Source organism: Porites lutea, chromosome 4 (genome assembly GCF_958299795.1).
Source record: "Porites lutea chromosome 4, jaPorLute2.1, whole genome shotgun sequence".
Taxonomy (NCBI): domain Eukaryota; kingdom Metazoa; phylum Cnidaria; class Anthozoa; order Scleractinia; family Poritidae; genus Porites; species Porites lutea.
Window position 1 is genome coordinate 39,149,823 of NC_133204.1, and position 25,000 is coordinate 39,174,822.

The following is a 25,000-nucleotide window of genomic DNA, read 5'->3' on the forward strand; positions in this document are numbered from 1 at the left end:
TAATGAAATAACAACAGAACACAAAACCAGACTTAGAGGCTCATCACAACCGCCTTCAAGATAGAGATCGGTTAAAGTTTTCCGTGAAGCACGATTGTCTAGGGTGCTTACCATTTGACAGAAAATGTCGGAAATTCCGGATGGAAGCTAAATGGTAAGGTCACTTTTCGGAAATTCCAACCGAAAATTGAGGAGTACGTTTTGAGGTAGTCCCTTCATTCCGGTTGGTACGAACCAAAAGGAATGTTGCTTACCATTAACCAATTTCTTGTTCCTTCTCGGTTCCAGACTCACGCTACACAAATTTGCCCTTTTTTTGAATTCAAACCCTAACGGATGTGGCATTTCTACGGTAAAATGGTAAATCGCTTACCATTATGCTTTCGACACCCCAACCGGATTTTTCTGTCAAATGGTAAGCACCCCTAGTCTCAATTCATCCTTCGAGACTCCAGTTAATCTCTAGCTCGACACTCCCTCAAACATGAAAGACTGGTTCCTATACCAAAAGCTAGACTATTTTTTTGTAAAAGCTATTGGTCAGTTCATTTTCACTTGGCTTAAAGAAGTCACACAAGTCTTCTCACTACTGTTCACGTGAATTACTGATCCCTTTGCCACCTTTCCGCGGGTTGTAATTAGGGAGGTTAATACAACTTAGAATAAGTTTAAACTTATTCGGCTTTTACTTCCTACACTCCGGATATAATGTATTTTAGTCCGCGTGAATCTTTCTTCTGTCAGGCCAATTCCACGAAAAAAAATGTTAATTTGACATAATATCAGCTGGGAAAAAAGGAATTTTAAAACTTGTTTTATTTTAATACAACAATCTGTTAAAAGTTCTTAAATTGCATTTTTTCTTTTTTGCCAATGTTGCTTTTGTATTTTTTTATAACCTCGGATGACAAAAACTTCTAGAAACGGGACGAGCTTCCACACACCTACACGCTGTTGGGTTTCGCGCTGCGCGTCTGTTACCATCTAACAACAGCAAAAGTTTTAAAACAACTGACCGTAAAGCTTATTACGACTTGAGGCACGGGAATCGATCCTTAAAAGCTCATGGTGTTTACAAAACGGGACAATTCTGACTCATCATTGGAACATTTTAAGCACTTCCTTGGCAGAATTTATAGATTAGGCTATTATCATATGTACGATTATGCCTTCAAACTGCAGCCTGCCTTCAATTCTCAATAGATAAAATATAAATAAGAACTGCTTGAGTCTTGGACTTGACCTTGGTGAAATAAACGGATGGCCTTTCAATCTATTTTAACCACCTGGTGATATCCTAAAAATAAAGTTTTATTGAATGTCCTCATGCAATAAAGACAACAGGTGTAATTTTAAGAGTAAACATAAATTTTAAATCCATTGACGGGTTGTACATAAGCCGTGAATGACGAATGGATGTCCTACTGGGATAGGAAAGCCAAGCAATTTGTTATTACTGTAGTAGGGACGTTGCGCAAACAAGGTCGTGGGAAAATAGGGCGCGAGTTATCTGAGAAACGTGGAGGCGGCGGGAAAAAGAAGCATTTTCCCTCCCCAGGCCCGCGCGTTTTTCTCATCCGGTTATTAATACCTTACGTTCGATATATTAAAATTCTAACATGACTCCGAGGCTTTAGGGTCATTTTTCAATATTTGGTTTGGTTTTCTTTGTGTATAAGCTCTTTTGGGAATTGTGAGACAATGGAGTCGTGAAAAATTTGCAATTTTGGCCGTAAAGCCTCAGAGTCATGTTAGAATTTTAATGTATATGTTGTTGCTAGTTTACATGTTAATTGTGATTTGTATTTTTTTTTATGGGTATTAAATTTCGCGCGCTTAAATTTCGTGAGGATTTTCTCCCCTCTAAAGTTCCCTACAGACCACCATACCGTACCATGCCATGCAGTGCGTGACAATAACAACCACACACCATATGCTATCGCGTACTCACTGGAGGCCGCACGCAACCTCGTCCCCGGGCGCTTTTCCCTGGCTTTGGAGATGGGGCCACCTCTAAAGCTAGGGAAAAGCGCCCTGGCGACGAGGTTGGGGGCCGCACGCAACCTCGTCCCCAGGGCGCCTGTCCGTGGATTAAAGCGCCCAGCTGGGGACGAGGTTGGGCTGCACGGACCCCACCAATCGAAATACACTAAAACAGGTAGACCGCGAATTCAAAGATACGTGAGGCAGTTGATTTGGGCGCCAGACGTTAACGACTTCGGTCAAACCAAAAAGGTGAACTCACGTGGTTATATTTATTTTATCACGCTGGCATCGTTGTTCGCGCATCAGAGTGTGGTCAGAGTTTTTATAGTGCTAGAATGCTATAACCGAAAGAACTTTCACCGATTGATCATGACTTTCCACGAACGAAAATTTTTCCTTTTTCGTTGACAGAGAGCACCATTATTCGTCTTGGCCTATCTTTGGCCTACCAAACGCTCAGGAATATGACCACGTGAGTTTTTCTTTTTGGCTTGACAAACAAAGCCACGTGGCCCGAGGTATTAACGTCTGGCGCCAAAATCAACTGTCGCGCGTACCTTAGCCTGCGAGCAAGCTCTCCGGGGCGCTCTGGCGGCGGGGCGGGAAAAGGAAGGAGAGCTTGCTCGCAAGCTACGCGTGTAAAGAAATTATTGCGTAATTGTGGCGGGAAAACTCGTCACGTGGTCTGAAAACTGAACTTTGCGCGAGAGTCTAGGAACTGTGTAGTCATTCGGAGACGTGGATCTGATCGAGTGTGTAGAACGTCATCGAAATTTTTACGCGAATTATATTGATGTCGATAAATTCTTTAAGTGTCAGAACAGAGTACAGAATTCTAAAATATGAAAATGTGAAGAAATATACTTTCAAGGGAGTGAAGAATTAAAGGTAAAAGGAACTGGTTGTATCACACATAATTTGTGTATCTCTGAATTTGTAACCTGCGTAGCTGTCGTTTCCGTTACGTAGGCTACTGAATTCTCGGTCTACCCGTTTCGGAGAGCTTAAGAGATTGCTACCAGTCTACCACGGGTGCAATTCATTTTCGGGCATTTCCCCTAGCGTTGACAATTTTCAATCCATGCAATGAAACGAAAGCTCGAGCTATAGTTTTAATTTTCTTTCAAAACCGTCAACTTTTCCAAATACACTCCCTCTTTCTCTTAGGTCAAGTTAAAAGCTTGACCGTAGAAACTCAGCATCTCACACTAACCAATCTTCGTTTCAAGAGATTAAACCACTTTCGAATTCTCGAACACTTGCATTGTAAAAGGAAGACTATTATTGTCGTTTCCTGCGTGCGCGGCGCTCTCTCCTCCTTTCGTTTTCATCTTTGTCTAAAACAACGGTAATTAATACGAACCTGTATTAGCCCGTTTTGACTAATTTCCGGGACTTAAGTTAGTGACCTCTTGAAGGAGAGTGACTCATGCCTAATACAGATTGATTAATGATGTCGAGTATAGGTTTGATTATATTGCAAGTTACTTACGAAGCCTATCATAGTTTTGTCTATTTTCAGCTTTCTTTTTTAAGTTCTTTTCTACGCTCTGTGAATAATCGCAACAGCGCTTTTAAGCACTCAGTTTAACTTCAAGGCAAATACGTGTCCGGATCTTCGTCATGATCCGCATTGAAGCAGCGAAGAGCTGAAGCTAACCGCTTTCCGCATTGACACAGTGAATGCTGGAAGTCGGCCACCAGCTTTCAAAACCACACTTAAGTATCCCCCTACTGTACATCATAAATCTTAGTGCCTCTTATATTGATGATATTCTAAATTGTTATGCATCCAAACTCTTATTAAACTTTCTAACCATAAGAGTAGCGTAGAAGCCGTACATAGCCAAGTAATTTTTCTTTTATGATAATATTCAATTGTTCCTTTCTTACTTACTTAACGTTTATTTCACTTTTTTCAGTGTCATTGTTTTGGTACTGAAATCTTCATGTCGAAGATAAAGTCAGTAAAGTTGTTGTTGTTGGGGATGCGTAGTTACTATGAGTTAGCCTCACTGTCCAATGCCCACCACTTGAGTGTCGATAGTGCCAGAATCAATCAGTTTAATTTTAAGAAAAATCTACGGCTTCACTTTGCGACCGAGAATCTACTAAGTGCCAGCTAAAGGTACATGTATTGCCAATGGTCGCTAAACGATATTCTTCAGACTATTCAGGTTACATATCATGTACAGTGGACTATCAGTATGGTTTCATCATTGCGACTAGGGGTAGACGCCGGGTTCCAGAGACTGCTTAATATCGCAAACGTTCATTAGACTTGAAATTAATAAAAAAGGCTTTGCGACGCTATTTACGCACGTTGTCTGACAGTCCATCAATTCCCGACGGATTACACTGAGAGCTTCATGACTCAAATTATGCAAAGTTTGATTAATATCCACTTGTGAAAAAACTGTTAAGGCAAACCTGCCCTTAACAAGACTTAGCTTATTGCAGCTACTCTCTGGGGTTTATTTAACACCCTTGCTTGAGCCCTCTCGATTTCAGACTTCACCCAACAGTAAGACGCGATTGCTGAATTGATCAACAGTATATTTCCTGTGTTTTTCTCCTCACCGAAAAACTTGAATTGACGCGCCAGTTTAGTGGCTGATCTGAACACACACAGCCCCTCGAATTTACAGCATTGTTTAAACCCTTATATAAAAAAACCCCTGATTTTTGTTGAAGCGAGAGTTAAGGCGTGGACTGTCCGGGCACCATTGCAGGTTTAACTGATTGAACTGACTTTCTAGTTTCCGACCTCACTTTCCCTTATTGCATTTGCGTTGTAGTGCATATGAATATAATTGAGTGCAATCACTCGTTGTAAGAGTGAAGGCATATAGAAACTATTTATCATTGAATACTGACTCTAACACGAGAACGTGAGTAAGGAAGCCTCGGGAAAATGCAAACCACTCTTGTGTAACCACAAGAAGACAACTTTCAGCCCCTTACAAGTAGTTTCCTTTCAAAACACAGGTGTGAAAGCCCATATTTGTGGCAGTGGGCGTGGATGTCATTTTTAGAAAGCCGGAAAAAAATGTTAATATTTTAAAGGAAGACCTAATTTGCCCTTCTTTCATATATTTCACTCACGTCCAACATTTCATTGTTTACTTTTAGTAGAAAAATCCATTAACGATCAGGCACGTCCACGATATTTGGTCTTATAAATGGATTATAAGTCTTCTTCGCTTTCTAAAACACATGATCTCCTAAACGTTTTATTACGGGGAGTGGAGGGGGTAAGTGTGAAAGTTTAACAAAACGAAAAAGAGATGAACGTTGGATGCTTAAAGAAAAAAATGTTGAAAAGAAAACGTTAGAATTGGAGGCTTTGGTGACCGTTGCGACGGATGCCACTAACTCAATAGTTCAGTCAGTCATTCGATTCAAGTTAAGGAAACGATATTCTTCGCACAGCCTTGTTAGCACTTATCGCTCGATGGCCTTAGATGAATTTTTAATTCGACAAGTTGAATATAAAATAGTTCACCAACAAGCCTACAATGAAAAATAGCTTGAATAGTAGCTCGCGAGGCAAATTCGAAAGGTGAACTTGAAAAGTAGGTGGACTTAAAGCAGGAGTATCCCGTCAGTCAATGGACTACAGGGACTGCCTTTTACTTAATCCGCTTTAATAACTGATGTATAGAAACTTTGTTTTGAAAGTACTGACATGCAAATGAAGTCTCTCCTCTTTGTGATCATGATCTATCTTGGTAATCTTGGCTTCTTTGACTGATATTTCGTTTTGAAGCAGATCACGGCACTTAAATAGAATAACTGAGGGAAAGATTGCTTGATTAAAAATGCTTGGCATTGTTGTTTCCGCGGCCACGTTGTAACAATTCAAAATTCCCTTTGAGATAATCAATCGGATGTACTACGACTTTTATAAGTCACCATATTTTCACTTTTTTTCATAAAAAAAACCCCGTTACCTAATATTACGTTCAAGAAGACGCAAAATAAGACACAACTGCTAATAGCTTACCGGATTTTTTGGGTAACTTAAGAATGAAGAAATCACAAGTGGTAGAAGTCTGGCCATTGTATTTTTATTATGGATTATCACACCTAATAAACATTGTTCGAGTCCAAACATGAAGTGGGATAACTGCTAGAATTACATTTTAAACTTTTTAGAAACTATTGTGTACTTATGCTTTTATTAGAAAGAGGAAGCCTTGGCTTTTTCTACTTGGTCTACTTCTTGCACCGTCTTATTACTATCGGTATTTTGTTTTGTATCAGAAATAAGGAAAAACGCATGCACAAGCAAAACAAACACTGGCAATCTAGCATATTTTTGCCTTTAAGCGATTTGTTTTTCTGCAGCACTCAGCAGATGAGGTGTTTCCGGTGAAACAGCAAGGGACGTGACCAGCATAACTTTGTGATTTCCGCCTCATTCATCACCATCTTTTTAAAAGCTTGCGCTGATAAAATGACGTTGAGGGATGTTGTGTTATCGCACGTGGACCCAAAGAATTCAGATCATGGGCCAATGGAAACACGCTTTTTAAATTCTTCGTACGAGCACAGGAGAACTTTCCCTCCCCCGGGGCACGATCTACAATTTCTAAAGGGATCGGAAGCACATTTGGCAGATGATGCGATAATCTGGTTAAAATTCATGATATTAGATGCGGGTATCTTCATCGATTTGTTTACTTTCCCGAATAAATACTTAGAGTATAGAAGTATCTAACTACAGTTAAGTCTATGCTGGGCGTTGCTCCAGGCTTGTTCATAAACACAGCCTGATATGCATGGTGGCTATTGATGTGTTTTCAAATGAAAAATATACCTGAACAGATACGATGAGGTGAAAAATAAGAATGAAAACTGCTTTCCAAGAATAGATGCATGAAAGAAACAAGTCGTTTCTCAAATTTAATACCCCTCAAATGTTCGTGATCCTGAATCAGTCCCACACGCGAGCGGGGCCATTTTCTAGCGTGCCTACCCTCTCGACACTAAAAACGGCTGTGTAGCAGACTAACCCTGTTCCTTTTCGTAACACTCACGAATCACTCCCGTACATGTTCTGAGTCGAACTCCGGCAATATTATCGACAGATCTTCAAACAAACATTTTCGCTTGAGGCAGATTTTTTTACAACTCGGTTTATTTGAAGCATTTGGCTCATTTCTATTCCGCGCAACTTACTTCACCTCACCCTGTGGGTAAAATAATTTATTCTCCAAGAAAACCTTTAAAACAACAGGCTAAAATGAGAAATATATGGAGACCGGCCGGACAGGGGTTGGCCCTGATGGCATCGTCTTGCATTGCCTGCTGTATTTTCCACATCATAAGCATCCCATTTAACTGCAGTGATACAGCTTTAAGAGTTACCGATGGTAAGATAGGCCCGAAAGTTAAAATTCTTGTGTTTCGCTATGTTTTCTTTGTTTCCCAAATTTGGCGCCAGAACTCGTTCTCAGGATCTTTGACCTTTTCTCATCTCGGAAACCGGGCTGAAATTTCCCATATGAACCCAAGGCAAAATTCATCCCGGTAACCGAGCCAGCCCGGTCAACCGGGCTCATATGAAGAGGCCCTCAGAGAGCAGCTTAGGCTGCTGTCCGCCTTTTCTCTTAAAACCTGTGCAGTTCTCACCGCGGCCAGCGGAATTGAAAACAATGTTACCTTCTTTACGCCCTCGTTTATCGCCGCTCGCCGCTCGCGTGCAAGGGTTACGCTCGGGGTAACTTTTAAAATTGAGAAGAAAAAGAAGAGACTGCTCGCAGACTTAAGTCTCTAAGAGCAGCTTGACTTACGACCAGGCTTTTCCCTCTTCCTATTTGATCTGAGAAGGTGGCGGGTGGGGGTTGGGAAGGGGGGGGGGGGACAACACCTCTCCTTCCCGCGAGAGGAGTATACACATCATAGAGGGCATGCATGATCGCAAGCAACCTGTCTTTCCACGGGCGGTCAGTTACTGATTTATACAGTTTTCTCTCCGTTTAATGCACTACGTTTTTAATCGATTAACAAGTTCTAATTAGACGAATTTGCGAGTGCATGCTAAGTGTATTTTCCTTTTCTGTTCATTTGTTTGTTAAAGGTGACAAATTCAAAAAGTAATAACGAGATGATTAAGAAAATTGAAAACAACTTCGACTTCGTACATTTACGATCATTTACTTTGCGAAGATTTCCGCCGGGACGTTTTAGTTCTTTTTGTCAAAAATATCTGTCGGCCCTATACACCTTAATTTAAAGGGTTAGTTATTTACATTCATTTCGCCAGGTTTCGTTCCATTTTTCTTTTATTTTCTCTTCTTTTTTTTTAAGGAAGTGCACTCAGGGGCCCTGAAACTTGAACTACCCTTGATTTCGTAGCTCATTGAAGCCATTTGCGTTCTTTCCCAGGGAGAAATTAAATAATCGACAAATCGAACAAAAATCTCTCAGTCGTTCTCATACATAATCTTCTTTCTCTTGACTGAATCATACTAGCACGGCATAACCTATTGATGGAAAATAAAGAAAAAGTAAAACCTGGCTGATCGAGCCAAAAATTAAGCTCTGATCATAAAGAATATAATATTTATAGGAACATGTTCAATGAATAATTTATCAGCATATATTTTAACTTTCAACTAAACAGATGAATATGGAAAATAAAAGCTCTATAGTGCTATAGGCTTTGAAACGGAAATTAGGTTCGTTCGAAAAAGAAAACATTTTTCTTAGACCTCTCAGGCTATCAAAGAACCCCTTCAAAGTGCAAATCAACTCATGTAGCGCTTAAGTTGCATATTTTTGCAAACATGAAGGGAGGCGATCTAAAGTACGTACAAAAATGCCTCATGGAAAAAGAGGTTTGAAGTTTTACTGGCATATTTAGTCCAAATATACAAATCCGTACACAGAAAAAACAACAATCGTTGTTTTTTGTTTTGATTGTTGTACGATTGGAAGCAATCATTAATGAAAGAAATCCACCGCCAACCAATGAGCACGTTGGAAACAGCGGAAACACCAAAACTGGCCACTCACAAAAGAGCATTTCCATGTAATTTTTGATTGACAGCCACCCTGCATAGTACATGCCATCTGATTTATGCACGACGCACGCGATTGGCCAAATCTCCGGTGTCCCTTTATTAGCTTCATTTATTGGTTGTGGTAATAGCGAGGAAGAGATGTCACATTTCATCTGTCAGCAAAAGAAATCAACATAGAGTCTTGTTTCCAACCTGAAAGGCTTTGTAGCCAAATGAAGTTGTAATTTTAGAACAGAATTCGAAGGCCAAATGTTCTTCTCTTTGCTTTTAGCATTGTGGATGACCTATGGCGTTGCGGGTAAGTAATGTCGAAACGCACTTCGCCGCGTTAGCACTTGCATTACGCTCCTTGAATGTTTCTACTCGCAAGTCCGTGAGGTTCCTTCACTATTCCAACCTTGGTCGTCCCCGGGTGGGGAAAATTGGCGGTTGCAACTGAAATAAGCAAACGTTGAGGAAACTCAATGGAGAAACAATTTCGCTGAAGCGTGAGAAGAGTTCGTGAACGGTAGCAATTGTTTTGAGAGCGAAGCAAGTGAAGCGCGGCAGCTGCTCATACAACATAGCGCTGCCACGAACTCCATTTGTGAGACGCACTTGAACGTTTACGTCGTTATAGTAAACTGACTGGGTCGAATGGTGCTTTATGCTAATGCTCTTTTGAAAATTTTGTTCTGTTTTCCTTTGTTATGTCTATAGTTTCACTGTTTACGTTCCTTAGTGCAGAAAATTCAAAGCTAATGGCGAGCGAACTCTGCAAACTCTTCAACCGCAAAGATTTATATACAACAGCCGATTGCTCCATAAACCTGCAAATTACTGTCTGTGGACCTTTAAAAAAAATCAAAAGGAAAGGTCACCTTTTCGTAATTCATTCGTGTACCATTTTTGTGATAACTAAAGGAATTCTTTCCAAGTTACTGAACTGTTTTCCATAGGGGGCTTTATGTTCCATGCTACGTGACACCTAGTAGTCTTAGTAGGAAGGCATCAAAACAACCCCAGCTTATGTTTTCCTCGATAACATTTGCTGCATCATTCCACCATTGTGTTGCTTGCTTCGTCTCACAGTAAGGGATTTAATTGTTAGCATTATTTCTTTCGCTAGCGTTTTCATTTGAACTAACTGCTGAAGCTATTTCATTTTCATGCAGGCTATGCTTACAATGCCTTCATACCCCTTGGTTTTGTCAAAGAACCTGCAAACACAGTAGCTCGCAAGAATGAAGCCGTCAGGTTGCAATGCGAAGTACAGGGTTCCCCTCCTGCTACAAATTTTACGTGGTTAAAAAATGGAAAGGTGATCACAGTTAATGAGAGAGTGAAGATAGAATCCAGAGGAGCATTGCTCATAAATCCGGTACACACGCGAAAGTACAAACTCGATGTTGGAGAATACCAGTGCTTTGCTTCAAGTTCCAAATTCACAATAGTTAGCCGCAAAGTGCGTTTGGAAGTGGCCGGTAAGTCATGATTACAGTGCATGTTTCTGACTCATTGTGGTTATTTTCTGTTTCTAGCATTCTTAATGGCGTGATTTGAACAGCTCCAGTTTCGGGCAGATTACATCGTTGAACGCGAAGTTTGTATGTCATCTCCGCAACGCTTAAAATTCCTTTCTGAACATAACTTCTTCCGACTGTTTATGAAAATCTCGAAACGTACGATACTCAAAAACGGGAATCGTATGTTGGCTTTTGACACGTTTAACAGCGGTCAATTGAAAGGCGAAGTACAATTTTTCAATCGTGATTGCACATCAGCTGGCCAATTTCGGGTATTTACTTCGGTTCTTTTTTTTCCTGTTGCGGATCACGCGATCGTTCTTTGCTTGCTTGTTCTCTCATTTTCATTTTCACTTTTGTAACGACGTTTCAATTATCTCTTTCTGACGAGCAGAGAGCAATTTGTTTAAAAACATGTTTACAATCTTTTAGTGACCCGAAATTTTAACCTTTCAGCGAAACGTCTTCGTGAAGCTTTGCTCAGCCTTAAAAAATTGTTAAAACATTGTAGATAACCTGGTCAATAATCGTGTTTTTCCAACACTTTGAATTCACTATCGTTTTATCGTATTATGGACAGCTTATTCGCCCAAACTACGGTTTTATCTGTCGTGGCTTTTCAAGTGTAAATATCGCGTTCGTTAACGTTAGGAGGAAGGACAAGAGGTTAAGCCTAAGTAAGCGTACACGCCTTCTAAACGAACGTAGCAATTGAATGTTTTAAGTGTATATTTAAGCTTATTTCTTGTCTTTCGTAATAAGTAATGCTTTAGCGAAAATCTTTCTATCGTGTTGGTGATTGATTCAAAATGATTTTTACAACTGCAATACTGCCTGTACTGCTGGAATTGATACAATTTTGTTGTCACGTCCGCCGATAGATAGCAGTAGGACAAGGTTGGAAACCTTCTAAATACGTACATGCCAAGAGTCGTTTTGACTCTCAACTGCAAATAACCTTTAAATACAACGTTTAGTCTTCTAACCAATTCACACCACGCTGTGTGTACCAACAACTCATAAACTCCTTAACTCGTTATGTTTTAAAACACCTTTGACCTGTTCTCTAAAAGAGTTTGTGCAAGTACAGAATTGAATGACCGTAGCGACTTTTTTTTTCGCGTAACCTGACCTCGGAAACCCGCGCTAATATTAACATGTAACGGAAGAATAACAGTACTAAATAAAATATACCAGATTATCAAACACAAGAAAGAAACTGGGTATTTTTCGTCTCGTTCTAAACATGGCGGATATTGAAACGCCAAAGGCCAAGATTGCAGTGATTGGTCTTTTGTTCTATGGCCTATGGGAATCCACTATAACACAATAATCACGTGCTCATAAATATTATCCGCATACATGGGCAAATGTTGCGGGTTTGATTTAAAGTGATCATTTTGTTGTAAGATGTCTCTGTGATCAAATAAAGAAAACACACAGTACCTCACAATGTAGAACAAAACAAGTAGTGATTGTTCCATGCAATGGAATGAGTGCCTGAGAGTGCAGCATTTTTAGAACAACGTTGTGAATTCACCTTTTGATAGGCGTTACTGTTGGCACTTAGAAAAGTAAACAATGTTGCGTGTAGTTTACTAGGAACATTTTTTGTTTGTGACTTTTATGGTATGTTATGTCTTCTTGTTTTTTTGTTATATTTATCCTGTTGGTAGATTTGAATGTGCTGATTTTTTTTATTATTTAAACCTCTAAACAACAGGGGTTGTCATATGGTAAAATAAATAAGAATTATTGTAATGTAATTACTTTGATGTTTTTTCTCTTTTATTGAATGTTGTTTATTTATGTTTAATGGTTATCTAATTTTCATTACTTTTTTGGAAAAAAGTACTGTAATATCTGTGTTTTTTTTATTTAGCCCGCATGTTTAGGCAGGAACGTTTATTTTGCCTTCTTCAAGGCATGTTTAATCTGAATGATAGCTATGATATATAAGCATAACATGTGACTCAAACAATCACTTTAAAATGGAACTGTAGAAGGATGAAACTTAATTTATATGATGTAACAATGTAACTTAACCTTTAATCGAGGCACATGATCTGGCACCCCAGGGGGAAGGGGACAGGCAGAGACTTAAAAAATTAAGTGTACCTCTAGAAAAATCCTGGCTATTCCCCTATGTAAGGTACATGTAGTTCTAACTTTTGAGGCTGGGAATGAAATCCTTTGGTATGACCATTCAAATAAAACCTCTCTAGCAATACTTTCACGTGGTATTGTTAGTTTTTCTGCATTTTACTCAATAAATTGTAGATTTTTTGTCAAATATTTACTTTAGTCACTTCTGGGAGTGAAACTGCTAGATCGCCCTTTCAGTTTGCCCTTTTTTTGTACATGTAAATCAAAGGGAGAACTTGACTTTGGATCAGGCGTCACCTAGGGTGTAATTGTTTAAGTTTTGTAGAAATTTAACTTCTCAGAGTCACTCTTAGTATCATTACGTTCTAACTACAGGTATCTCCAGGAAATTTCTCCAGGAGCCCAAAAATACAACAGTAAGAGTTGGATCAGTAGCAAGGTTTTCTTGTAAAGCACGTCATGATGTTCCACCTGCCACAATAGCATGGGAGAAAGATGGAAGTCCACTCAACTCATCTAGTAGACTGGTTATCTTGGACCAAGGAGTACTTCAAATTAAGAATGTTTTGAAATCTGATGAAGGAAACTACAGGTGTATTGCAAGCAATATTGCTAAAACAAGATACAGCCAGGCTGCCAGCCTCTCAGTGAAAACAGGTTTGTGTTAATCATTCACAATTTTGAAAAGAAACAGAGAAATTGTCTCTAATTGCGGCGGGGTGAATATCATTTCTGTTGTCAATGAGAGTATACACCATGGAAAATTGATGTTGATATATATTTTTTTTACAAATATACATGTACCATTGACAATGGGCATTGACAGCCCATTTCAGGTGAAGTGTCTTGAAAAAAAAAGCACGAGAAAGAGAGAAACAAAATTAATTGCACTGCAAAAATTATTCATTTCCATAGTCCATAATCTCATCCATAGTATTTTTACCAATCAGCAGACAGAAAATCACCCTGGTATTGCTAACATGTACATTGAGCCACAAGGGCACCATGCGTGGCGATGGCCTGCATTTTTTTCAGAAATCAAGCTCTAGTTTTTCATTGTTTCTGCATAAACTCTCTCAAAAAAGTCTTTAAAATTTTAAAGAAGGATATGGAACATTCTTGAAAAGTCCTTGAATTTTTGGTCAGAAAAAAAGTGAGAACCCCTGAATGGGTAAAAAGGGCCCAGGCTGGAGTAGCACTTTGCCCTGTAAAGCTATGAAAAGTAAAATATATCAGTTGTTCAGGGAAAGTGTATTTAGGTGATTCAACTCCAAGAATAACTCCAACTTACTCCCTTCATTGAAAGAATGTTTATTTGGACTTTCCGAAAATTCACCCAACAATAGCTGCCATACAGTAAAATTAAACTACACTCTGTTGTTTATGAGATTTTACATTTATTCTTGTCAACTTCATAACAAAGCACTTACATGTACTCTCTCAGACTTTGCCAACCAAATAGAAATTAAATACCAGCTAGAAAATTCTTTTTTGATTCCTTATTATGTAACAGGGTGCAAAGAAAGTCATTTTTACAGCTTGCCATTAGGGGGAACTGAAGCTAGCATTTACTAGTGCAGATATCATTTCAACTAGCCCCAAAAGCTTTTTGATGAGCCGAATTGATTTCACAGTTCTTCTATTATTCGAATTCGTCAAAAAACATCACTTGCCCTTTGGGCAAGTTAAAAACAGAATTCACTAGCCCAATAGCAAAATCCACCAGCTCTGAGCTATTGGACACTACTTTCTTTGCACGGCGTGTGATTATGTAATTTTTGTGAACTATAACAGTGTGATTGAAATAAAAAAATGAAAAAAAAAAGTAAAATATATGTAGATTTCATCTGTGGCATCGTAAGGAAGAAGGACTAGCACAGTCATATAGTGCATAACGTTCTGAGGTTGATTCCCAGGTGTGACCTCAAATCCTTTTTCGATATCTTTCTGTATGTTTAGCTGTAAGTAGCTTAAATTTCTGTAAAACAGAGCACTGATGAAAAAACGGGAGTAAAATGAGTGCACCGTCGGCTTCAGGATGTTCAGTCTAATAAGTATCATTGCCAGCTAAAGACCTATCATAAGGACCTTTTTTTCATCCTTAATAACTATTAAACCTTGTAGCACTAGTGAATTGGCTGTTTGATCAGAGAAAAACTCCTCAGTTACACATCTGCAATCATTATGCTATGAAAAAAAGTTAAAATGGAATAACCTTGCGTGATATTTAATTAATTGATTGCTCTTTGATACTGTTCTAGATCAGTATCAATAAAATGTTTCACTAAAATACAAGAACAAAGGGACTGGGGTAAACCAACCAATTATTGTCTAGAATATTAATTTATGGCTTATAATATTGGCTCATCTGAAAGATGCACAAATCAGTAATAGTTCTTACAGTTTATTTATTAACATTATGTGCAAAGTTTGACCTAAGTTACTGGAGATAACAGTGATTACATACAAAACTGCCTACTTCTTTATGAAGCTTTATTGATTGTTTATGTGAGTGCTGGTAGTAGTAATAATATTTGGTAATAGAAGAGTCAATATAATGATCACCCTTGTTACAGCAATCCAATATTATCTTTCTTTGAGCCTCAAAATATGTTTTCAAGCAGTTAGGAGTTGCTTATAATAGTTATTTTGCCAAATGTTTAACAGTTCTCTCGTAAAGTTATAAAACTGTGCAGTTAATCTGTGAATGAAGGTAGTTAATGTAGAAGTATAACAGTGATCCCAAAAGAATCAGTCTGTAAAATGTTCATAGACCCCTCACATAGTTGTCATATTTTCTATTAACCCTTTAAGCCCCAATATCCACATACAAATTCTCCAAACTGATCTCTATACATTCTTAAAGAATAAGTTGAGAGAATTTGATGAAAGATCGAAGCATTTTCTCTTGGGTGATCAATTTATTAATTCTCATAACCAAATCTCTTGATAATCTTTGGATGTGGTTAGGAGAAAATTGATGTTGGTCACCATTGATTTTTACATTTTTCTATCAAAGCTTGAAGTAGGCCCTTCATAAGCATATCAAGGGCATGTTTCGTGAACCACATCTTCCTGTGCTGTGAGTGTTTTGTCTGAGATTATTTGCCCTGCTTTGGTTAGTCTCTCAAAGGTCATTTTTTTATATGAAAGATACATTGTACCTATTTTTTAAGTGAGCAGTCGGATTAGAACAGGTATCTGATTTGCAATGTCAGTTGTATATCAGCCTTGTCTTTCTTTGTGCAAGAAACATTGCTCCATTCATTGTCCTTCTGTATCACCCATGCATAAAAATCTGTACCTTGAAAAATGATCAGTGGATTCTGGGAATAAATTTATTGTGATGCTCTCCATTATTTAGCATGCAAGTTTAAGCAGTGTCTTGGCACTGACATCAAAGCAAACTACTATTACGTGTGTAAAGCTTTGTTGGAGGAAACTATTTTCTTTCCTATTGAAAGTTGCAACCACCATCAGACTGTATTTTATGAGTGGTTTTTGAAAATATATTGATGGTTATGGGCTTAAGTGGAATTGCGTGTCAAACCCCCATGGAATGAATCCCAGACGTCTGGAATGAGACAAAAATAAGGAAATCAGGTAGTCCAAAGGGCAATATGATGAATCACATGATTACAGGTAACACAGTGCTGTGAGAAGAGCAAGTATCTAGCCAGCGTTCAAATAAAGTCCTGTCCCATATCCCTAGGCCAATGGATTTTGCTATCAGTCTAGTGAATTCTAATATTAACTTGCCTCATAGGCAAGTGAAGTTTCTAGGGGAATTCAAATTACAGAAGAACTGTAATCAATCCTGTTCATCAAAAATTTATTGGGGGCAAGTTAAAATGACTCGTGGGCTAGTGCATGCAAGCTACAGGTTGCCCTCCTTTCCTTGCACCCTGCTAGCCTAAAACTGCATTAACTAACAGTGTTTTTTCACAACAAAATCAACACATTTTTCATCTCTGTGAAGCAGTGAAGACCCTCAATATCTATCTAAGACATTCTTGTTCTAGAAAGTGTTATGTGTCATTAATTAGCAACACTCTCAGAAATGTAAATTTGTTATTATGGAAGTAGCATGTAAATAACAAACTGAGTCAAATTTGGATGAGGTGAAAAGGCATAGATATTCTTTACATACTCACCAATGTAAATAAAGCAAATACACAAAACTATAAGGCTCTCATAGGATTAATTTTTGCAGTGTTATCATGAGGCACCAAACAACCTACTTTTACAGTTGATATTGGTCACTCTTGACTGGGGTTTAGTGTGGGTCATGCCATCTTGTCTTCATTGACAACAAACTTTGTGTTAAAAAACCCAGGCACTGTATAATTGCAGCCCAGTGAAAATGAGCCAGCAGCCAGCCATTTTGCTACTTCCAGTGGAATATTCGGCTTCTACTCAACGCTTAGATGTTATTAATGATATTAAATAAAAACCGCAAAAGTTTTGCCTGCTACCTCTGGTTATCCTGCCTACTGCTGCAAATATTTTGACAAGGCCGTGCTCTAGCAGGGCTCATTGGCTCCTGGCGCCTAACTTTTGCCCCTGGGTGACAAGAAAATCGTAATTTTTTCCGAGAAATAATAATGCTGGGCACCCTGGATTTCACAAGTTCGAAGCACTGGGCTTCCTTCAATTTTCCTCAGAGCACAGCCTTGGTATATGTGACATATAGCAAGAAAAAATGTTGCAATTATTGACTTGCATCCTTTCCAGTGGGGAGTAAGCAGTTACCCCTGAGTGGCACTGAAGGTGGGATACGCTTGGGCTAATTTGGCCTCATTGGCCCAAAGTGCACCCTTGCCTTTACTACTCACCATACAGTTTACTCTTATTAATAATGATGTGGAGAAACATAAACATGTATAAACTACCAAAATAATGTGTCGACATTTCAGTGACCACGTGAAATATGTTATTATCAAGGAGCTGAAATAAATTGAACTTGCATTTTTTTATTTTATTTATTTCCATTCCTTGATAGTGACATCATGAGGTCCTTGAAACATTAGAACATCTTTTTGTTAGTTTTTACATGTTTACAGCTTACTCTATACCAAAAAATTGCCACTTATGTTTCCTACTAAAAACATTTTTATATTGTTCTGCTTTCTTTTAGATTCAGATGTAGCCACTGTGAGTCTTAAGTTCATTGGTGTCCCTCGCAACACAACTGTTTTAAAAGGAAGAAATGCTGTATTGGAATGTGCGGCTACTGGTTATCCTGTTCCAACTATAAGATGGACAAAACTGGGTAAAAACAATGGAAAGTTTAATGCACCTAGGGCAACCTATGGAATTGGCAATCTTAACTTTTCCAACGTTGATGAAAGTGATGAAGGACAGTATGAGTGTCAAGCTACTTCTAATGGGCGAACTATTTCCAGAACTGCATGGCTTCTTGTTAGAGGTACTTGATTATAACCCTTTTAAGTCCCAAGAATGACCAACATCAATTTTCTCCTAGAAATATCCATGCATAATCAAGAGAAAAGGTTAGGAGTATTAGTAAATTATCACCTAAGGGAAAATGCTTTGATCTTTTATCAAATTCTTTGAACTAATTTTTTAAGGAAATGTATGGAGATCAGTTTGGGGAATTTGTATGTAGACACTACAGGCTTAAAGGGTTGGTGATGAAGTGAGCTATTGATTTGAGTTAGATGAAGTGCTTGCAATTGCAGGGGTGCAACTTCAGAATTTCAATTGCATTATGTTCCTACAGTCATAACTTGCTCATGCGCTGGTGCCTTAAGCTCGTGCTTCCTTAAACTTTGAAAATCAGGTTACTCCACATCATTTTTGCAACCTGCATTAAGTGTCTAAAAATCAAAGTAAACCTCAAAAAAAATATATTGGTATAGTAAAAGAGCACCAAGAAATTTGAAAAAGTAAAGCAAAACAAAACAAAGACACTTTCTGTTGTACAATAAAAAATCTCTCACAGAAATTAAAAAATGGCTGCAAATTCTCAATCAAATTCAGAAGTACACACAAGAATACCTGGACAGCAATGGTCAAAAAGGTGAATAAGTTTTTAATAAATTTTTTATTGGTGAAAGGGTTCTTGCACATCTAAACCATTTTTGGTTTCTTGCCTTATTATCCACTATGTACAACATCTTTTTTTATATACCAGTCGCAAGTATTTGTGCTAATAGTCATGGCTATATTTTCCTGTAATGTTGATGTTTTTACTTCAGCATCCTGCATCCTTGATGCATAAAAATCTGCGAAGATGCAAAATTAATTTGTAGGACACCAAAGTTGATCGATCAGTCTGAAGATGTTTTTCTAGAATATCCTCGTCATGTGATTTCTGTGGCTGTTATTGTGGCTGTAGTTGATGCCTATTTATGTTAGTCTTTTTATATAGAATAACAGGCTATATTTTAATTTCATTAAACTGTGATATTAGAGTCTGTCCTCAGATTAACTGTCTGGTTACATAAAGGCCCCAGCAATTTCAATTTAGGACTCATTGCAGGGTTGTCATTAAGAGCCAGGGGCCGGGGATTTTCCCTGGCTACTAAGAGAGTGGCCCCCGGCTACTTTTATTGGAAAATAGAAAGAAAATAGAACCAAAAGAAATCCCTAGCCGTTTGATTCCCCGCCTACTTGTTGTATTTACCCGGCAACTTGAAATCTTAGTGACAACCCTGCGTTGTTTGTTGAACTGGGACTTATTGGTTCTGCACTGAGACTTGCTATTTTTCACAAGATGAGTCCCAGGACTCACCATAGCTAATTGTAACAAAAACTTGTCTAATCATAACATTCATAATATAACAATTATTATATATTATTATTGTTTCTAGTTCCTCCGAAGTTTACAAAGATACCCGCCAAAATGCAGTGGACAACTAATAAGCCTATCATATTCCACTGTGCTGCCACTGGATTGCCTCGACCAACCATTTCTTGGCTAAAAAATGGCAAGCCGCTGATCACAAATAACAGAACATCAGTAACCTATTACGAAGGAGGAGCAGACTTGACCTTATCTGGCAATAACAAAACAGCAATGTACCAGTGCTTTGTGCAGAATGAAGTTGGTAGTATTCAGGCTGCAGTCACCGCTGTGGTTCAAAGTAAGGAGGGTTTCGGCTCAAACTTGATCAGTAAATTACCTCATTGGTACTTTATTTGGTGGGTCTTAAATTCCTTGTTTTCACCAATTGCAAAAAAATTGCAAAATTAAAGACCTGCAAATAGATATCCTCGCGAAATTATACTCTCAAAATGTAATAGCAATATAGAAAATTCAAATCACAGGGAAAACAAATGAAAACAAGGCGCATGAGTGCATGAACCCTGCCTTCTTTTAGTTCATAAAATGATAGAGTGCTGGGGGAAAATGTGCACTGTGTAATAATGCGCTACGGCCCAGATGAACTTTGATTATGAATTGATGATGAATAAATGGAACATACTTCCGGCTAGCAAATCTGACTGGAAAGACTCGAATGTTCCAAAGGGATGTACTTGACCATGACTGCATAATGCTTCAAAGTAGTGTTTGCAGCTAGTTTTTGTTTTCTTTAAATTAGCGTGAGCTTCAGTCACAATCCTAATATTTTGAGGGAAAAAACTTTGAAATAACACCCCATATAAAGAGGAAGAGAACATAATGGTTGGAATAATTGAATAATTATGTCAGGATTTTAAATTTGTTCTGGTTGCTGAAGTGATTATTGTACATGCTAAATTACTACAAAGGAGTAAAAAATCCAGATCTCCCTGAGTAAGATCTTTATTTATTTTATTGTCACTCTCATACAGGATAATCCCAAAACCAGTTTAAGATACATAATATTATAATCGTTTTGTCGATCCTTTTAATTGCAAGTTTGAATGTACAGTAGCTGAACACAGCAAAGAGAAAAATTTCTAGCATCGATAATTGTGAAATTTCCAATAATGTTGGATCAATCAAAATGGAGTTTTGCAAGATCGAAATTCGATAGTAAGCAATCGCCCATTTTTTCAATTAAAGCTATAAGCTTACATTTAATCTGTAATTTAACTTAACAATGAGATGTTGTTTGATCGATCAAAATCATGTTGAATTTTAGCATTAAATAACTGTACGTGCTTTACAAACCTGCCGCTTCCGTGCGAGCCCAATACAAGTTAATTCATATATGACAAAAAAAGTCAAAGAATATTCCTTTCCCTTGATATACTAAGTTAACTGTTTTTATACCGAGACAGCCGGGAAGCACAGGACTTGGACCAAGCACAAACTTCTGCGATGAACAGTCAGATTTGTTTATTTTGATGAATGAAAATTAATGCACCGAAATGGCAATTTACTGCCACTTTCCTGCAACTTGGTACAAACTGTGCTATATTACTAAGATCAAAGCTTATTTCTCTGCTTTTAAATTTTCTAATGTGTCTTCCTGTTTTGCGATAAAAGCTATAAAGCATAAAATTTCTAAGGTGTTTACAGTGATGTGTGTGGACATGTTTATACAGATTGAACAGTCAAGTTGTACAATTTAAAGCACAAAAATGGTCCATACATTTTACAAAACTGCTTCTTCCTTGCACCTCGGTACATGCTGAGTGTTTCTTCAACTGCTATATAAAAATCTCATGACTTGCACTAAATATATAAAGTGAAAATTACCCACCTTTTTAGCATGTCTTCTTCTCGCAACCAGCGATCACAATGCCGATCTTGATAAAACGGATCGAGCCACTGTCTTAGTCTGACAGTTCCGGGATGCATTATCCTCTATATAACACATATTACTAAACATTTGGACCAAAATAAGTGTCAACCTCTCACAGAGGCAACAAAACAACAACGTTAACGCCCCCGACTGACAAAAAAACTGCATTTTGCTCTTGACAACATGTCAAGGGGAGTTTGCCTCTAAACCAATAAATTTGCCCGAAATCGATCACGTGATATTCTGCCAGTACAGTCATGTGCTTTCAAGAGCAGAGGGCGATTCAAAGACGAAGGAAAAACCCAGGCCATTTTATAATTCGTCTCTTCCTGAGAGGAAGGCTAGGTAATGATTAACATGTAGTAACAAAAACGTATACAGGACATGTGTCAACAAACAATTAACTAATGTTAAGTTGTGTTTTGTTACCTTCTGTTGTGAAATAATGTGAATTTGCAGAGATTTCACACATGAAGTAAAGAATCTAGCCAGCATCTTAATCGTGTTAATCGCTAGATTCGTACGAGTCCCTTATGGAAATAAGGGTTCAGACTTTTTGAAAAATAAAGTGAAATTAAGAATTGTACAATTTAATTAACAATTAATGAATGAGGCTGAGTGTCTTATGAAGAATTATGGAGATCGAGGAGGGTGTTAAAACACCTTCCAAGATCTCCATAATTCTTCATATGATATGAAAGCGGAATTCAATAATAAATTATTTTATTATTCATTCAAAATAATTCCTAGTTTAAAAACATAGCTAAAACAAGCTTACCTGCATCGATGTTAAGTTTATCTTCTATAGTTTACGTTTAGGTTTGTCCAGCTCCGCATATATTCTCCAAATAGCAGATGTCGCCCTCTGAGTTGTCTTCCTACAGTTTTTTTCTCTGTTTTTAGCCATTATTTCGCCTAGTTCCAGCTGTAGTTCTTACTCTTGAAACGGGTGAAGTGTCCGCCATTTTAGTTTTTACAATGAAAACAACTCAATCTCGTCCTCAGGTCTTCTCGGTTTAACGGTGCATTAACCTGTAGAAGGCTGCATTTTTTACGTAGTTTCCTTGTTAAACACAAAATTTTTCCAAATTTGGTCATCAGTAACTGGTTATGGTGAATTATGCGTGTGCTTTTAGCCAATCAGAATCAGGGAAATATTGTTTATGAATAATAATGCCATTTATTCATAATATGTGCCTGTTGAAATGGCAAAAATAAATCCTTCACCAAAATTGCGAATTTTGGTTGACATATTTTTTATCATTGTTGTTACAGTAACTGCTGTAGTGTTGATGCTAGATTGGAATTACAGTCAAATCTCTCTCAATAGACACCTTTGTAAGCTGGATATCTCAATTACATGAACACCTAGATTTCTTTAATCCTTAAGACCCAGATAGCAAATTCCCACAGTTTTTGGTGGAATTTATTATTAGTTCCACTGTTGCCAAGATTCTTTTGTTTTTGCTCATATTGTAATGGCAAATACTGCAAAACTCAGACTCCCTTCAATTTACCAAAAAATTCTAGCCACCTTTGTTTTGTAGTAAATAGAGTTTTAACACTAGCTGTTTCATTTCAGATAACCAGCCTGGGCCCCCAACTAATGTTGTTGCTCTGGCACGTACCTCTTCATCAATTGTGGTGACCTGGAGCCCTCCCGATGGGCACTACCAAATCATTGGATACACAGTGCATTACAACAAGCCGGGAGGTGCACGCAACGAGGAAAAGCAAAACACTGTCGAAGGAGATGTATACAGCAACATTGTTACCAACCTGCAACCATTTACAAATTACAGTTTCTATGTGAAAGCGCTTACAAAGGGGATTGGGCTTGACTCCAAAGTAATCACACAACAAACCAAACAAGGCGGTAAGTTAATTCCAACAATAAGAAGTTGTGGCTGGTATAAGTCACATTTCACAAGTCACAATTACATTTTACAAGTTACTGGTTTATGGAATGGTTTCTCCTTGTTCTAAAACAACATTCTGCAGGCTCTAGGATTTCAAATCCAAAGGAAAGCAATTTTTTGGTTGGTGCCCAGAGATCATGGGAAACTATCTGTAACAATTTTGTGGTTCGGTGAAAATTCATGAGAATGCACCTCCTTTAATGTTTTCAATGTTTCGAAGTCATAGATTTTTTTCGTGGCACTGGAAGCCATAAACCAGTAACCTGCAATGCACTTTGAGAACGATACAAGGTAGTAGATAATAGAAAACTGGCAGATGCTAAACAACATTTTTAGTTCCGTGTTCATGTATTATAAGCTGAGTCGTATCTAAAGAATTGCTCTACTAGTTAAGAATCTGAGTGGAAAAATGGTGAATTTCTGCAAATGGATCCCTAAGGCTGAAAATGTCACTGGCAAACTATTGTTCAGTTCGGTTATTTTAAGACCACAGTAATAACATGGTACCAGAAATGATCCTTACCGTGAATTCCTGGGGCTTGCTCTGTATAAAATTGCTAATTTGGGCTAGGTGACATGTTTTGGTGCTGTTAATTTATATCTGGCACAGTGACCTTTGCTCTGATCTGTGAAATAAGGCATTTAGGAAAAACCTATCATTCTTCCCCCAGAGCTTCCCAAACCAAAGTTCAAGTCAAATTGAAATTTTCTTTTCTGAACCAGAACCATGCAAACGTACTTTTGAAACATTTTCAATTGAATGGCCTTGTTTGAGGCTTTTGTCTGCAGACTCCAAACTTCACCTTGTGTCCTTGTTATTCACTGTGATTTTGAATGGAGTTACTCTCTTCATCAGAGGTACAATAGGGACCACTTGGCAGGTACAATTTCCAGGGTTGTCAAAAAGAGTTAGAGTAGCGGGACCAATGGGAAAAGTAGCCTGAGTATAGTGACAGGGAGTTGCATGGGGGGCTAGTGTTGGGGTGGACATGGGGGGGGGGGGGGTAGGGGAATTCTCCCTCCAGTTGGAAGAGTTTAGGGGCTGCCTCCAGGGAGTTTTGAGGGTATCCTTTCTGGAGGGCATTCCAGTAAATTATGAGGACCCTGAAGTGAGATAAAAATCAAGTTTCTTTAAATTTGTGCTAAAAGTGACTAGAGCGACTCACCCTTGGTGTTCAGTTGTGTTTTGGATCTTGAAAGCTTACGTTAATGTGTTTCTCTGAAAATGTTTCTTCTTTTAGCACCCAGCAAGCCTCCCTCTGATGTGATGGTGACAAGTGGCACTCCTGATGTGAGTCAAATGCTTTTTGTTGCATAATTAATGTGACAGGACCAGGGGCCTGTTTCTTGAAAGTCCTAATAACATTTTTGGTGCTGGAAATCAAATGTTAAATCAATCTTTAAAGAATACAAGCACTTGTTCTAGCCAACAAACCAGTCAATTTTGATTGTTGTAACTTGTTATTAGCCAAACTATCAAAACCTCCTTCTCTAGTGTAAGCAACAACAGCTCTCTGGCCCAGTAATAGGGACCTTAAGACCATACAACGGTGACGGTAACAAGAACGTCAAAAAAAAGCAATAGGTTTGATTAGCAAAACAACAAATTTGCACTTGCATCACGATTTTTTTGTACATTTCTTTGTCATCACTGCATGACTACAACGTGAAAATGGCTAATTTCATGTTTTATGGAGGGCGTAAACAAGCAACAACAAAATTTTCTTTCTCCATCTTAAGTTACTTTCACAAAG

The 25,000-nt window shown here is 38.1% G+C and overlaps 2 protein-coding genes across 2 annotated transcripts in view; one reads left to right on the top strand and one right to left on the bottom strand.

The window, feature by feature from the left end:
* LOC140933545 (annexin A5-like) overlaps positions 1-25,000 on the bottom strand; it is a 330,251-nt gene that overhangs the window by 108,315 nt on the left and 196,936 nt on the right. The gene's annotated exons all lie outside the window — the stretch shown is intronic.
* The window catches only part of LOC140934650 (protogenin-like), a 35,624-nt gene continuing 19,765 nt past the window's right edge, over positions 9,142-25,000 (top strand). Inside the window, exons 1-7 of the mRNA XM_073384239.1 lie at positions 9,142-9,315; positions 10,172-10,480; positions 13,004-13,285; positions 17,766-18,056; positions 19,465-19,737; positions 22,910-23,203; positions 24,488-24,537. Of these exons, the coding sequence (XP_073240340.1) occupies positions 9,267-9,315; positions 10,172-10,480; positions 13,004-13,285; positions 17,766-18,056; positions 19,465-19,737; positions 22,910-23,203; positions 24,488-24,537 (1,548 nt within the window). The 5' untranslated portion in view covers positions 9,142-9,266. The remainder of the gene's footprint in view (positions 9,316-10,171; positions 10,481-13,003; positions 13,286-17,765; positions 18,057-19,464; positions 19,738-22,909; positions 23,204-24,487; positions 24,538-25,000) is intronic.